Here is a 16,963-nt window from a genome sequence, read left to right on the forward strand (position 1 = left end):
AAGCTGCTGACGAGCAACTTCCTGGAGTAGAAGGCGGTTTTCTTAAGCTATAAAATGCGTGCTGTATAGGGACACTTCAAAGCCCCTTTCTAACTGCTCTAGACGCGCGATTGATGCCTCAAGCACACTAATATCTAGATTTCGTATATTACTGCGAAGCGTAGAGGCCTTCCGGTGTAGCTGGCGAATCGTGCGAGGTATGGTAAGCGAGGAGGTAGTGGAAGATCGAGTCCCCGTATGGGGGGGATCCGGGGTCAAAACTCTCGTATTAAGCTTATCAAGCACGCGTTGAGGATCAAAAGGGACTATTCCTGTTGCTATAAAGCCATTCTGAATATTCTGAGGAGATAAAATGGCTCGCTGGGCCGCAGGGAAGGCCTCTAAGAAGTCGAATTTGTCGATATGGTGTTTGCCGAGGCGAGATCTATCCTCAACAGATTTCCCATATTCCTTTTTTAAAGGTCCAAAGCAGCAAACATCCAGGGGTTGCAAGAGATGAGACGAATGAGGAGGCATACATATAGGAATAATGTTATTCTCCTTGCAGATTGCATCAAATTCAGGTGTCAAATGACTTCCGTGGCCGTCTAAGACCAGCAATCGATATCGGCCAACCGTACGCCTAGTTGTAGTAGGAATAAAGGTCTTTTGAAGCTATCTCAAGCCTATTTCATCGGTTGTCCACCCGTTTGATGATAATTCAATACGCCAATCCTCTGGAAGGCAACCGCTATACCATCCCTCGATTGGCATCTTGCCTTTAAAGACAATAGTAGTCAGTAATGCGAATCCCCTGGCGTTGACGCATTCAATCGTCGTTACCCATTCTCGATTTCCTGGTTGAATAAGCCATGGCTTTCCAGGCATTTCGCACCTAGCAACAACTTTAGCAGTTGCCACTAATCCCATAGCAAATCCTGTTTCATCAAAGTTGTAGATATCTTCAGTCAGGATCCCGTTGTCCTTACAGATCTTCTGCAGTTGACTAAAGAACTCCCCAATAATCTTAGGATCTTCACATAAAGCGCGGGAATAATTATAGCGTCTAGAGAACCTAGACTTGAGCTCTGGGTGCCTGTCGATAAAGTTGGTTACCCAGTTTGACCCGATAGGTTTGGGGGGTTAAATTCGCCATTTCTCGTACGTGATTATGCCTAGGGGGGTAGCCATGCGTATCCCTGGATACTATCCATTGCACTAAATGATCCTCCTGAGTTTGAGATAGCCGGAGGTTGTGGTTGCGTTGTTCTTGTTGGAATTCGCTACCTCTTAATCGGTCTTGCAATGTACCACGCGGTATATCGAAAGCTTTCGCCACTGCACTTATAGAAGGAATTTCGCGATTTTTAAAAGCTTGGATTGCAAGTTGGATCCTACCATCTTTTTCTATTCTTTTAGAGCGTAATCCGCTTTTTTTTCGTGGCATGGTGGTTGAGCAAAGTAGACGCGTTGGTTGAAGCGGAGAGATTTAGGGGGGGTGGCCGGATCACCCGTGAAATACGTTAGAACATTAGCTAGCGCCTTGGCGTTAGAATTTAGAAATAAGCTCATCTCTGCGGGGCGGAAACAGATTTCGGCCCATTGTGTATCATGAATTGCGTTGCACAAGAGGTCCGTTTGGATAAGAGGCGCACCGCATGGTCATAGGGCTGTTGCGAATATCTTCATCGCAAATATTCGACGATAAGATATTATCGGTAGACACAATTATCATCTTAGCTAATCCGAACTAGGACTACTGGAATCAAATCAGGACTAGCATGCAGACTTTTTTCAGTGACATTTTAGGTAGAGTATTCCAGCTCTCCCTTTCAATCCACATCATTCAGCCATGCAGACCCTATGTTGATGATACAGGCTAATATTACTCGGAATCTCAGTAACAAGCTGAACCGGGCACTTCGGTTATGCAGCTTCAGAAAGACACATGCAGCTAAAGCTAGGAACCTATACCGATCCTTTCCATGCTCTGCATGCCCCGACTAGGCAGATCAGTCAATAATCAAGAAAGATCGGGAAAGATCGACAGATCCACAGTGCTCTTGGCTGATCCGCAACTCCGGGTCTGCAGTGACGATCTATCGACAGCCTTTAGTTGCCTGAATCGTATGCCCCACAGAGAATCTCGCTTAGGACGTTTATCGCCTGTGTAGAGTACATAGCTGAAGTTCCCGACTTCTGATCAGCATTACTATTCATGTTGCATATCATCAGAAAGCGGGTTCCATGGCCGGGATAACTAAGGGTGGGGTCACAGTTGTGGGAGAAATGAAGGGCGTTATAGCCACTGAAATTCCGAGCTGGCCATGAGTTGATCTTATTACTCGTGTTACTCGTGTTACTCGTATTTTTGTCATTCTTTATTTGTTGTTTTGTTGAAGCAGAACCAGATTGTGTAATTAATGGCCATAAAAGTCATACGTTTCCTGCCGGAATGGCGTGAGCGCCAGAGCAGTTGTTTGTTGCGGGGTTCATTGGTTGTGGGCAACTCCTCGCTCTGCCTAGCTCAGCCGCTCTCAACAAGTTGGTTGGGCTAGTGTCGTAACAAATTGCTCAGCAAATGATTAAGGAAGCTACTATATAAAAGATGGGTCTATAAAAACAATATAGAATTTGAATATGGTTCGCCTACACCGCCATATGCGCAGAGGTGGGTCGCCAGCCAGCCGATGCCTATATTGATCTTTTAGGATCTGCGGGTTACATTGGAGCTATTGGATATCATATCTCTTATGTGACATTTCTAGCGAAATTCTTAGAATCATAGGGATATTACAGTCTTGGCGAGGCGCTCAAATTATATAAATATCATCTTTGAACATTCTCGCTGACGATATCCCAAGAATAATCACACAACATATTTCCAAAAACCTTCTATAATCTCCAGCAATCAAGATGCATTTCTACTCTATCTTTATCGCCACTATTGCCTTAACTGTTTCCACTGCCTTTGCCCAAACCGACTGCCTTAATTTGTGCAATGATAGTATGGACGACTTCGCATGCCCTCCTGATACCGAGAAAAACCAGCTTTCTAACGTATGTTCCGACTATGACGACCTGATTTAACATTATAAACGATTATTATCTAACTAATAACTGCGCTATAGGGCTGCTGGACTTGCTGCGATACCGAATAAACAGGACAGGGGGACAAGGAGTTACGGCTCATTGGCTAAGGCCGGGACGGTGCAGGCATACCCTCGTTAGGATACCAATTCACCTCAACCATCAGTCATGCAAGGCAGTAGGCTCCTTTGTAGACCGTCACAATTAACCAGGAGGGTCGCTTAAGCAGGGTTTTTTGAGGGGGTTGGTTTCTCGGTGCAGACCTAGGGTGCCTGAGGCACCCCCTCGGCGTGGCCCGGAACGCTATATTATCCGTTCCGGGATCCGCATATCTCCCGCCTGCCTGAAGATCCTGTTGTAGCTCTTCGAGCTACGTCTTGTCTATAAGCCTGTAGATAGCTTGACCCTGTAGCAATTCAGAGATATTGTGGACTATCAGCCTACCTGCTCGCCTGCCTGCCATCAGCTCTACCACCCCGCCAGCCCGCACCTTGACAGTTGGCAACATGGCTTCAGTTAATTGCTTACATAGGCAAAACGTGTAATATTACTGTATCTTGAGTCATGTGATTTTAATACCATACGATACTCTACCTTAAAATAGATTTTCGGGATCCCTGACAAAAGAGGTGAAGCGCCATCTTGGCATATAGTTTAGAAGACAAAGATTTCATCCTTGGGGGTGACACTGCTTTCGCAAATCACTGTACCAGAAAAGGACAGACAAATACTCTAGCAAGTATCACAGATTAATTATTTTAGTAATGTAGATAGGTTTATACTTACTACTCTAGCTGTCGGCTCCTAATTCATTTGTGACATTTTAAACAGAAAGGTTAATTGTTAGTTAATAGAGAATCCAGGAACTGGAATTACGTGCAGTAGCTAGGTCAACGCTATCGCCACAGTACGGTCATGATGCCAACACGTCCAGCTGTCATTGGGAAGTGTTCGGCGGTGACTCTCGGCAGAAACCCCGAAAGCTCCCAGCTGGTTCCATCGAAGAGACAGGGCTGAAAAATAAAGCAAAGCCACTAAATGTCACGGCTGTACGTGGCGAGACAGGAAGCAACACGGAAGCCTGGAGCCTTTACTTCCGACGAAAGTTGCGAGAATAGGCCACGTCAGCGGACAGACTTGGCGAGTGAATTTTAGAGGGCTTCAGGGCGCTAAACCCGACGAGTCAAAAAGAAAAGATAGCAAAAACATACAACAGCAGGGATTCGCTGGTGGTCACCCACCCAACTACTAACCTGCCGGCGTGTGGCTTAAGTACGGCTGAGCGGACGGGAAGCCCTGTTCTCCACACCCTGTGGTCGTATGTACTCGTAGTTTTTCCACATAGAAAGATATAGTTAACCACGGGTCAGGCTATGTGACAACCATGAAATGTAGAATGCTTGGATTCCTTGTAAATGAGGCTTTGCAGGCGACCTATCTAAGCAGCGGCCCTGTGGGTCATCCTAAATACCTTTACTTTTAGGTAAATCACGATAGGTTAAATTAATTGATTGGACTGTGCTAAATAGTGAGACCGCTGGTGGTTTCGTGTCGCGGTGGTTCAGTGTCCAATGATGTTATCTTGACAGGCGAGTAAAGGCGAGCAGACTTCTCACAGTGGCTGTTGATCTGTTGCATCCCTGAGAAGTGCCACTAGAGGGCGTTTGCGATCGCGGTATATGCAGCCTTGGGATTGTAGTTACTGTCGAAAAGCAGGGGACTGGAGCTGGCGCGCCACGAATCCTAACCATCATCTGGTATTAGTATATAGGATACGTATCTGGACAAATTTGGCATTAGGCACTTACAGGGTCAGCAACTCCCCAAACCGTGATTCCGACGCACTTTGGTTGGCTCAAACAAGCTTTGACAACCTGCAAAATATGTCATTAGCTGGGAGCCATCATGCCGGTAATAGGACTGCACAGAAAGCGAGAAGGCTTTGGAGGTAGGGGGAGGGGAGACCTCACATTCACATAGTCGGTAGAGCTGGCGCCAGCAATATCAAGCTCAGTGATGGCAACCTCCTTCGTTCCCGCACTTGCTAGAGCATTAAGAGCTGTGAGAGGCTGTAAGCTAGTGTTCAATTAAAAGGAAGCAGGATAGTACTTATCCAGAGACTGCAGCACCGGCACCGGCATTTAAGTGGGTTTGAGAGCCTTTGACGAGTGAGTAATCATATATGGTGAACCAGTATAGTAGGTATCTTACCGATTCCATCAATTGGAATGCCGGCAGCAATCCACTTCTTGACATAGTTGACCATACCAGTCACTTTAGGATAGGAGGCGGAATCCAGGCTTTATACGATCAGAATTAAACAAGAAAAACAAATAACGGGAATGGGCTGTGGCTCACTTGTAGTCATTGATGTAGAGCTTTGCATTTGGATCGACAGCACGAGCTGTTTCGAAAGCGATTCGTACGTAGTCCTCGCCGATGACATTATAGAATACACTCCTACGTAGGGAACCGTCTTCGTTGAATATTTCGTTCAGAACATCCTGAGATCCATCAGTAATGCGGCTGCATGAAAAAGAATACAACTTACCCAGGCGTAGACTTTGCCTTTATACCGGTTCATGACTGTGGTAATGTGGTTCTTCATGACGTTTATCAGAGTGGTTTTATCTGAGATGGAAGAGACCCAGGATGGGAGCTGGGAGTGCCACACTTGACGAGTTTAGTTTTCCTTGTTATGAGGTGTTTCAACCCTTGGGCTCCGAGAACTTACCGAGAGTATGGCCACGGATCAACTTCCCATTTGACTGAGCAAAATTGACCTATATATTGTGAGGATCGAACAAAAAAGTGACTGCCTTGGTAAAGGCCACCTGGGTACATACCACATAGTCCGCCCCTGAGAAGGAGAACTGCCCTCGGTTTGCTATTTCGCAAATGAGCTTCTGATACACTAGTATCCTAAAGACATTTATACGCACGCTCAGTGGCATCCCACTTCATACTGTTCTCAGGTGTCAGTTGGCCGAAGTTGGCTTTGACAATTGCTGGGGTTTTTGCGTTCTTGTTGAAGGTGTACTGTTCACCAATAGTTCCAAGATATTTCTTCCCGTGTGTCTTGAATTTTGCATCAATGCTCACAGATGCCTGTCGGGATTCAACAGGTCCGGAGAACACATGGCCAGCAAAAAGGATAGCCAGGACAGCTGCCTTGACCTGAACCATATTGAGAAACGTGTTGACTTTCAAATGGATGATCGGAATGAGGGTGGTAGAAGAAAGATGCCACCTAGGAGGAGTGAGGGGGTGAAGACAATACTTATACAGGACAGATGTCGAAGTTTCTTGAGCAATCACAATTAAGGCACGGCCGAACAGACATTTCTCCCAATTGGAAACGGATGCTATATTGTCTACGAAGTACCTGTTTCACTGACGGGGAACATATGTTGCCTAGTTGATTCAATTTCCTAGTCAACAACCCGGGAAAAATGGTTCTCGATCATCTTCAGCCTGAATGATCGCATAGAAGCTTTTAGGCTGGATACTACCAAACCACCAAGCTCCTTTCACGTATGCCCAGTGCAGGCTAAATCTGCCGGAATCCCTGACCTAAATTACTACCGACATTCTTCAAGGAGCTTTAGCAAGACATAATCACCGAGAAGATGATAATCACCAGGCTAAATTGGTGCGGGGTTCATATCGGCATCTACAGCAAGAAAGGCAATAATAGTCGGGCCAATGATTGTTCCTGGCTAATCTAGTTTACCCAGCCAGACTCCGGAAATCAAAGAATTGTACCGAACTTTTTAGTTGGAACATTGCGAACATTTTCCAGGGAGAGGAAGGAGTAGATCGATTTATTTTCTCCCGCGGAAGGTTCCTCCCGAAGCTATTCGATCCCTAGGCTGTACTTGGACTATACTAAATGCTCCTGATTTCTGCTTCGAGTATTCAGTTAGTAGAACTATCGATGACCAGCATCCTAGGTAAGCTAAGCTACTTTAATATGGATTTTCTAGACCCATTTGAGCGTGATCTTGAGAGTCTATAGTCAAATGACCTGTCATATGATCTCTCGTCTGTCCTAGAGCTTCTAGGTCTTGTTTATCTTTGAACGTGCTTGTTTACATATTGGAAACTTTATGATATTCCACGGCTTTGGTTAGCTCCCAAGACACCGCATTCATTCTGTAGACTCAAAGTTCTCAAAGGCTGGTACTAACTATTACGAGGAATTCTGCAGAATCGACCTGGAACGTGCGTGGAGATCATCATCGGAATAGGGACTGTCACCCGCGCGCACCGCTTTATCACACCGCCACCTAGCTCTGCCGCTCCACCGCAGAGCACCCCTCGACCCGCCCCCCTTGGACGACCCGCTCGATAATGATTTCCTTCTTGACCCGATTAATACCAACCAACTGGACCAGCAGGCTCCGCCCTCTTAACCTGCTCTAGCCGCGCAACAACTAGACCCCGCTCTGCAGCAGCCAGTTGCCGATAGGAGGGGGTAGCGACCGCCGCTGACGCCGCCGCTGATGCCGATACTAGACCACATGCTGAAGCGGACCCTAATCCTGACAAATAGATCCCTTTTAAAACCGTAGTAGAACAGATTAACGAAGCGGACAAAGTTGCGCAAGGAATTATAGCCGCGTTAAATCAAGATAAGCGCAAACTGCTGCCAGTTGCTTTAGCCGCAGGGGTCTATCGATGTCTGACCTCGCAATATGGGATCACCACATATAGTATAGCGAACAGCTCTTTATCCTAGAGAATCACAATTTACGCAGGCAGATTATAAAGCATATTCACCAGTGCTGCGTCGCAGGCCACCTAGGGCCAAAGAATATATTCTGTGTAAAAATACGATCCTATTTCTGGCTGGGTATAAAGAAAGACATCACGAGGTTCTATAACTTCTATATAATTTATAAAAAAGCGAAATCTCGCACTGCACAGAAAAAATGACTATTAAAGCCTTTCCTGATTCCGCAGCGTCACTAGTTAGATATATTGATAGACCTCACGGAAGACCTCCGCTCTATAAAGCCCGCGGTAGAGAGTTCAAGTACTATTTAGTTGTAATTAATTGTCTAAGTAAAGCAAAGATATTTAAACCCCTCGCCACGAAGACTGACGACGAATTACTAGAGGCTATATACCGATAGATCTTCTGCGACTACAGTTTACCGCGGTCGATCGTTTCGGACCGCGGGAGCGCCTTCGTAAATAGGTTAACTAACTATCTAGTTAATAACTAATAGTTAGTTAACATCAGAATGCTGGGTAAAGAACGACAAGCTCAAAAGTTACAACAAAAACGCGAGGAAGGCCCTCCGCCTATTTATTAACAGTTTCTAGATCGGCTTAAAAAAAATCCCTGTTGACCTTATTAAACCTTTCTGGTCATAATCATTGGCGACCGCTGGCGACCATTAACGATTACCGGCGACGTTGGCGACTCCCGGCGACCGTATATAAACAGAACACCTCCATCACTGGCACCCGATCTAAAGATCGTTTTAGAAAAATATTTAGGTTAAGGGCTCTTCGATAATTAACTGTGCAGACTACGTGGCTTAAGTACGGCTGAGCGGACGGGAAGTCCTGGTCTCCACACCCTGTGGTCGTATGTACTGAATTTAAGAAAAGAATGTAATATATGTTACCTCCTAAAGCCAGGGAGCTTCCCTGTACGGAGGAACGTTCCGGAGGAACGTTCTGGTTAGTTAGTATAGGATCAAGAGATCCTCCGCGGTAGGCATCCAGGAACATTCCTAGTATCCTGCAAGCATTCCTGCCTGAGGCAAAGCCCCAGGCAGTATATAGAGCCCCTGGATCCTCCCTCCTAGAGAGCCTTTTCTCCCTATGGGAAAATTCTTTGACTACGAGTCATAAACAAACTTGTCTTTTACTAAGCTCCTTTATAGACCGTCACAATATATAGAGCAATGTCAAACATACTTACTATATAATATTTCGCTTAGCTTTGGCCGGCTGGTTTTCATAGTCATTACGTTCAGTCCCGGTCCATATGGGACTATTGCATTCTGAGCATTATGTGACGAACTGACCAAGAACCACTATATAGAGCGATGCGCGTACCAAGTCCATGTCGTTGACTTGGTATTCTGGTCTTTTTAGTAGCTCAGTTGGTAAAACGTCCAACAGACCTACTAACCGGTCTTGGCGGGTAGAAGCGCACCTACTCACTGCCAAGCCCGTGACACATTATCTGGCCAACTAAATTTCGAGATTCATAGTTAATCTTTAAGCGTTATACGTGACACAGCATGAGGAAGCTGTCTGTTTATCCACTTCCTGGTTGCGGTGTAACACGCAGTGGCTGCTATATATTTTCCTCTAGCAAGCCCGATACAAGACAGACGAATCATGATAGTACTGCAACAACATATAACAAGAAAGATTTTACAATATCCCACAGTACCATATATCAGGCAGATAGATCATATGACACGTATAGTAGATATACCGCTAAATAGGTATATGAGGCCAATGGTTCGCTGGTGTTCATGGGTCATAGTCCAATTCTTACGCAGGCTTCATTTATTCTACACCTGCATTACAAAAATTATGCATAGCCTAAAGCTTAGCATATCCACGGAGTGCGCAGCGGAAATAAATCTAATGTTCAGTCCCGTGAGCTGCGCGACCATAGATTAGGTTCATATCCCAACCTCCTCCCAGCATGAGAAACCCAAAACACGGGACCCATTTCAAAAAAGAAGGTGGAGGGTTGGATGATGCGAGCCAATCAATTTAACGATAAATCGATAGGGCGACCCTGATATATCATCGCTTTTAGGTGGTAACCCTAACCACTTAGAAAATGGGAACATTCCTCACCCGTGGAATGATCGGCGTTTGACTCGCGTCTTTTTTCTGGGTTGGAATAACGACATGTTGAACGAGATTTAGAGGTTAGGCTAAGTCAGGATTCTCATCAGCATAATAATTGCCCTTCTCTACCGGTATGCAGCATGTAGGCAACGAGTCACTAGTAGAACACTTGTGGCTCTATTGGTTTGATGGCTCTACCGAAAAAATCGGGGAGCACCCCTTGCATGGACATCCGGGTATTTTTCCAGGGAAAATCATTGCATATGTGAGCCTAAGGCCACGCAAATATGATTTCCTGCGACTTACTCCGTACGCAGTGTCCATCCCTTGGGATTTCAGCAATATTATATGATTGGTATGTATGTCAAAACCTGATCATTCGTTCCCCTATCTCATCTACCACCGACTACTTCTAGGCGACAACTGATCAGTAATGGCAGACAAGGAGGCTTCTCAAGGTTGTCACAGTCTTGAGATTGACGAGAAACTGCATCAATACGGGCTGAGGCTGGCAGATAATGGACGCAGTGTGGTATGGAAATCGGACAACCCACGTCATCCGCGCAACTGGTCCACTGCGCGAAAGGTGTACGATGTTTCTTGGGTGATTTTCTTGGATTTGTTCTCGTATGTCTCGCCCATTAACCCCCCCCCTTCCCCTGGAAGGAGCTCCCCATGCTGATATATTGCTCGCATAGATCTGTCATCTCAAATGCAGGGGTATGTTACCCCAAAACAAAATCTCGCGGGCAAGAGTTAAGCGTGGCAGTCCCCAGCTGCTGCTATAGCACGACATGAATACGGAATTAGCGAGACGCCGGCTATTTTCATCTTTGTCTCGTTGTTGGTGTACCCTCCTTACCGATAAAATTAAAGCATCATACCCTGACTCATAAATTGTAGGCACATGCTAGGACAAGGACTTGGGAGCATCGTCTTCCCACCATACTCGGAGGTATTCGGTCGCAAAAATCTCTACGTCGTCAGCACAGCTTTATTCGGCATAACATGCGCCATGGTAGCGATACCCACGCCTGGAGGAGCGGTCATCGGCCGTCTGCTCAGCGGCTTTCTCGGAGCGATTCCAACAACAGTGGTAGCCGGTAGTATTGAGGACATGTTCAATTCCCGCCACAGGATCTGTGTCATCGCGGTGTGGACGGTGGCTTGGAACATTGGCTCGTCCTTGGGCCCCATATACAGCGACTATATCATTGCTGCTCTAGACTGGTATGTCGACCTTGACTCTTTATAGAACTCGACTGACGAAATAGGCGATGGATCTTCTACGTGGCGGCTATTACATCAAGCGCATTGACTATCGCGTTGATGACCATCCGAGAGTCTCGCCCTCCTCTTGTTTTGGAAAAAGAGCTCCAAAAACTGCCACTGTCTATCCGCGGAAAAGGAAAGGAAGCCCTGCAAAGCTTCAACCCAGACCATGTCCCCGATCTCATCACGTTCGCAACCGTCTTCCTCGTCCGACCTCTGCGACTACTTGTCACCGAACCGATCGTCTTCCTTGTTTGTATCCTCGGACCGATTCCTTACGCGATCACGTACCTCTTCAGCCAAGCCCTACCAGACGTCTACAAATCCTTCGGCTTCACAACCACCCAGACCCACCTCCCCTTTCTAGCCATCAGCATCGGTGCAGTCCTGATTTTAATATCCAGATGGTACAATGAGCACAACATCGCAAAACACATTCGTCTCAATAACCCAATTCACCCGGAACTCCAGCTCCTAGGTCTCGTTATCGCAGCCCCAGTTCTGGCAGGGGGTCTCTGGCTCTTCGCCTGGGCAATCCCACCTCAAGTCCCCGGTCTCCACTGGATCATCCCGACAATCGGGCTGGTCTGCGTCGGATACGCAGGCGGCGAGTTCCCAACCGTTCTAACGGGTTATCTTGCCGACAGTTATAGAGGGTATTCATCCAGTGCGTTTGCAGCGTTGTCTTTGATTCGCGTTCTTTTAGCCGCGACGTTTCCGTTGTTTTCACCGAAGATGTTTGCGAACTTGGGTGCCAACGTTGCGGTCTCAGTTTTAGCCGCTCTGGCGACGGTTTTTTGCGCCGTTCCACCATTATTGAGGATCTATGGACATAAAATTCGCGCGAGAAGTCGGTTCGCACAGGAGAGCTTGGTGCTGTATAATATGACGACCGTTGATAAGGGGGGATATTGACTATTATCATGTTGGGGAAAGTGGTGGCGTCAAAGTTATGGTCTATAGATATATCGTTTTGAATACTCCAGCTACCTTTAAATGAACTATATGGATTATTATTTGTTATTTTAATTTACGTAAATACGAGCACAGGGCGTAGAGAACAGGGCACCCCCGTCCGCTCAGATGTAATTAAGCCACCCATTTAAATATACTAAAATGGAAAATAGAAGAAAAAGATTGTGTTCAAGACCTCAAAACTGCGCTTGCGTGTCGTCGTCGCCGTTGTCATCCGAGTCCGAGAATTCGAGCACCACCTCATCATCAAACCTTGGGGAAGCAAACTGTTCTAGTTGAGGATGCATTTTGGGGATCTCTAAACGGACATATTGACTTGGGGGCTGCCACTCCTCAACCTCTGAACCGTACTCCTGAGATGTTGGCGAGAATTCATGCCCCGGATGTAGATGTCGCCTCGAAGCTTGACACTTGAAACAGATAACAAAGTTATCGCACGTCATGCATTTTAGATAGAAGCCGACTAATGCCTACTCGGGTTTTAGGATCGGTTGTTAGCCTTCTCCACGTGGCCTCACTTGTGTAGGCCGAGTTGGGGGAACAAGGATAAGAGAAGCTAAAGGGAAAGTCAAAGGAAAATCTTACAAGCAAGCAGATGTCGCAGAAGGCACCTTCATGTGGCTTTCCAGGTCGCTTTTGTGTCAATGTAAGAGGCTCACCTTCTTTCACCGGGACTAGGAGGAGTTTGATGTGTTCATCGACAGCGTGATAGACCACGACATCCAGGGCGGTCCACTCTTGATCCATGGCCTTCCCTTTTGCGGTAAGGTCGTAGCCTTCTCCAATCAGGTACTCGATGACGGGGACCATATCTTTCGCATCGCCGTAGCCTACTTTGGGGGTTCTGGCTGCCCAGTGCAACGGCGTCCACCCGTCGGCATCAACAAGTTGACGGTACGTGTCCCTGTGCTCGGGATGGCGCTTGTGGCTGTCGAGAACCTGGCGGGTCAGGTCCACATCCCCACTGACTACGGCGTAGTGCAATGCCGTGCGCTGGGTGCGTGAGCGATCAGGGAGTCGTCATTGGCGGGTAATGTCTGGTAGTGCTTCAGACCACTATAACACGCGAGCTGTACGGGAGTTCTGCCCACTGAGTCTTTCGCGTCGACATTGACACCTTCCGATATGAGCAATTCGATGGCCCTCGGCGTGCTTTGCAAACATGCCGCGTGGAGTGCAGAGTACAGCGTGCCGCCCTCTGCATTGACCTGAGCACCCTTCTCGATCAGACACTGCAGAATCTCCAGGGTATCGGTGGATGGTTCCTGTCGAAAGAAGCTGGCTTGCAACGGGGTGCCCCAGAGTCCCCTACAGTCGAGATTGACGTTTGCTCCGGCGTCGGTGAGGATTTTGACCATGTTCAGGCTGCCGCGCCGACATGCGTAGTGTAACACCGCGTCCTCCCCGACGGATATATTGAGCTTCACCTTCACGACGAACGCCAGATACTGCGCGAGAGGCTGATTATCTGTTTCGACTGCCACCCAGATCGGGTCGGCGCCGTCACTATTGGTGATTTCCGGATCAGCGCCGCGATTGATGAGGCGCTGAGCGAGTGAAACCGACACTTCCGAGGAGATGTAGTACAGGAGCCTGTACCCGCTGTCATTCTTCCGGTCCAACTTGGGCTGATAGTCCGGGATCATCCCCACGATGGCCTCATGATTCCCGTTGATGGCACCGCGAGCGGTGCCCATTTTCCCTCGATCGGTCGGTTGACGTCCGCCCCAGCTTTCAAAAGCAGACCGGCGATCCCGGGGTAGCCATTCTCAATGGCCCTGGCAAGCGGGCTGTACCCATCCTGTTCGTAGTGAAGATTGGGCGGGGGATCATCATGGGTCAGGAGAATCCGGACCACCTCAGCTTGGTTGTTCTTAGCGGTTGCGATGTAGAGAGGCGAACCGCCGGCGCATATAGCGTTGATGTCGGCGCCATTTGTTAGCAGCAGCCTTGCTACATCGGGAAGGTCGTACGCGTAATGTAGCGGACGCCACTTATACAGTCCCTCGATGTTCGGCTTCGCGCCGGACTCGAGCAGTAGCCGGGTGAGTTCCAGGTGTCCTCTCGCCGCCGCATAATGTAGAGGCGTCTGGCCATCTGTATCACGCCAATTAACATCCGCTTCGCATTCCAACAGACAGCGGACGATATCAGTCTGGCCGTCAGACGCTGCCACATACAACGGTGTCTTGTCGGTGGCCGGCTCCGGCTGATCAATGGTCGCCTTGAACTCCAGCATGAGCTTGACCATTTCCAAGTTAGCCATGGTAACTGCGTCGTGAAGAGGAGAGATGGCCCAGGGTTCACCGTCTAGTACAGGGTTCGGGGTTGCTCCCGCACTGAGCAAGAGGCGAGCGATTTGAAGCTGGTTGTGAGTGATGGAATAGTGGACAGAATTGACGGTCACACTGGAGGAATTTGAAGGGCTGAGAGTCTGGAGTATCACATCAACGCACTTATGATGCTCTCCGCTTATAGCAAGAAGCAGTGGATGATTTTCATCGTCCGTATATTGTTCCAAGTCCCCCGCGAGGATAAGACACTATACTACACCGTGACTTCCTTTCTGACAGGCAATTTGTAACGCTGCCATATTATCTGTGTTCTTCGCACCGATTTCTATAGATGCGCGGAGTAGAATCTCGGCCACTCCAAGTGAGCCACAGAAGGCGGCGGTATGTAAGGGAGTCGACGTAGTCGATCCGCCACCATCCCCAGCAACTGTGTCGATACCAGTATCACATAACAGCTGAGCAACCCCAGCAGAGTGTGACTTTGCTGCAAGGCAGAGCGGACGGACATTCGACATAAGCGATGGATGAGCCTCCAGAACTGTCGACTCGGTGAAGAACTTCATCACATTGTCCAGACCCAAGAGACAGGCCACGCGCAGTGCTATACCAATACTTTCACCAGAGAGATTATCAGCAGAGTGACAATGCAAGAGCTCTAGCAGAACAAGACTATTGGAGTTGGATTCTGCTGCTTTTATGGCAACATTCACAGTGTCCGTCTCCAGGGTTGTATGAGCGTTTAGGAGGGTACGAAGTGCATGGATATTCCCATTTTTCGATGCTTCCACGATCGACTCTGCCAGAGCACTGGGATCTAGTGCCTCATGCTGTTCAAGAAAATTATCGAGCAACCCCTCAAATCCCGCGCCCGCCACAACAGTCAAAGGACCCGTGAGCTGGCGGCCTTCCGCCCTCGGCATACCACGGATATTCGTGTATGCAGGCCACCAGGCCTCGCGTAGATCAGGGCTTTGAAGAAACTTTGTAACCCCAGCCACCAGTTCTTGGGGTTGATGATCTTTGTTGGCGAGGTTGTAGTGGTCTGACCAATATCTTGCGGTGTACAAGTGCAGAGTATTCTCAGCATTGCGCCAACGAGACATGCTGGGTAATTTCGTCAGATACTGCAACGTCTGTCGCACTGGATCGCGGCGCAAGTGGTCTAGGCTCATCTCAGCAATCAACTCGTGGCATTGTGCGTCCGCAGAGTAGTGATACCATGTCCCAGACGAGGTAACGACACTTGGGTTGAAGATCAAACGTGCTTCCGCGTTTGGAACATCAATCAGGCCGCTGATGTACTGAAGAACTTTAGACCGAGGCTCGTGCATCTCCCTGAATTCATCATCTGAACGGTAGTTGCCCATGCTCTGGTCCAGACCTGATGAGAGATTTGAGACCAACTCCAGCTCAGAGAAAGTGAGGGAACGGAAAGAGGAGATGAGCCAAGCGAGAACTTTGCGTGCCCATGATTGCAAGCTTTCGGGTACCAGTTCTAGAGTTGTTATGCAAAAAAGGGCCAGCGTCCCCGTTTTTGTTGGTTGCAGCTCGGCCTCTATCGCCATACAAGATCTCTCTGTGTAGCGAAGTCAGTTCAGGATGGCGTGCTGGAGTGTCCGATCTTGGGCACTCCGTTGCAATGCCTCCAGCATCACACTCTCCGAGGAATGCAAATGAAGCCGGTCCTGTAGCAAACCCGCCAGCCCTACCTCAAGCCAGTACGGTATGCTGCCCCCTGTCCCATTACCCACGGGAATGTCTGAACTCAACGAGAGGGCCTCCAGGTTGGTAATCTGAACGTTGGAGCGATTGGAAAGAATGTCGGGAATGCTGTCGACAGTTGGTGATGTGCTTGAGATGATAAATTTGCCCGGTAAATCTGCCCCTTCCCAAGAGGACAGAATATGAGCGAGTAGCCATTTCCTTTGGTCGGACTGGTCAAGCCCATCAATAATTTATGTAGCCCGGTTCAAAATTCGACGCCTGCATAGTTCCATCTACACATGCCAGAGCACAATCTCGCCAGACGTTCGGGTAACGAAAAACATTGTCCAGAGTTTTTCCATCACATCGTCATGGATGTGAACCACGGCTTGCTCCAGGATCGTAGCAAGAAACGTGCGGATCTAATATGTAAGCGTTTGAATGCCTGAGGCTTGCTGCCAATGCACCTGTTAGATAGGCAACACCATGGAAGATCTCGATTCTTCCTACATCAATCAATCAATCAATTCAGTATCGACCAGATCGATTTATTTCATGCTTTTTGACCACTGCGGTGCAAGCGGTCCCTGCAGAACTTCTACATAACAATCCACAATACCATCCGTTTCCCTACGGCGATGCCTCGATGTCTTATCTTGGTTCACTATACGAACTACTGAAATATCTGCACCTTATATCCCACCATTCAGTGAAAGTTAGTACATACGACCACAGGGTGTGGAGAACAGGGCTTCCCGTCCGCTCAGCCGTACTTAAGCCACACGCCGGCAGGTTAGTAGTTGGGTGGGTGACCACCA

The 16,963-nt window shown here is 48.0% G+C and overlaps 3 protein-coding genes across 3 annotated transcripts; 1 reads left to right on the plus strand and 2 right to left on the minus strand.

Annotated features, from left to right (window-relative positions):
- Positions 1-4,722: 4,722 nt before the first annotated feature.
- Positions 4,723-6,255, minus strand: KD926_004603 (endo-1,4-beta-xylanase; the record flags this gene model as incomplete). Its single annotated transcript, XM_053098061.1, has 9 exons — positions 4,723-4,812; positions 4,878-4,943; positions 5,040-5,128; positions 5,281-5,369; positions 5,428-5,573; positions 5,621-5,742; positions 5,804-5,852; positions 5,916-5,956; positions 6,012-6,255. The coding sequence occupies 9 exons, from the start codon at positions 6,253-6,255 to the stop codon at positions 4,723-4,725; spliced, it is 936 nt and encodes a 311-aa protein (XP_052958081.1).
- Positions 6,256-10,333: 4,078 nt separating this feature from the next.
- KD926_004604 (putative MFS transporter) lies at positions 10,334-12,087 on the plus strand (the record flags this gene model as incomplete). The annotated part of the gene is made up of 3 exons (XM_053098063.1): positions 10,334-10,527; positions 10,804-11,130; positions 11,175-12,087. 3 exons carry the CDS (start codon positions 10,334-10,336, stop codon positions 12,085-12,087), a joined length of 1,434 nt encoding a protein of 477 aa, XP_052958082.1.
- A 236-nt stretch (positions 12,088-12,323) lies between these two features.
- KD926_004605 (uncharacterized protein) lies at positions 12,324-16,006 on the minus strand (the record flags this gene model as incomplete). Its single annotated transcript, XM_053098064.1, has 5 exons — positions 12,324-12,557; positions 12,733-13,140; positions 13,239-13,878; positions 13,944-14,457; positions 14,719-16,006. The coding sequence occupies 5 exons, from the start codon at positions 16,004-16,006 to the stop codon at positions 12,324-12,326; spliced, it is 3,084 nt and encodes a 1,027-aa protein (XP_052958083.1).
- Positions 16,007-16,963: the final 957 nt, after the last annotated feature.

This window comes from Aspergillus affinis (assembly GCF_023601865.1).
Source record: "Aspergillus affinis strain CMG 70 chromosome Unknown NODE_21_length_366722_cov_90_171905, whole genome shotgun sequence".
NCBI classification, from domain to species: domain Eukaryota; kingdom Fungi; phylum Ascomycota; class Eurotiomycetes; order Eurotiales; family Aspergillaceae; genus Aspergillus; species Aspergillus affinis.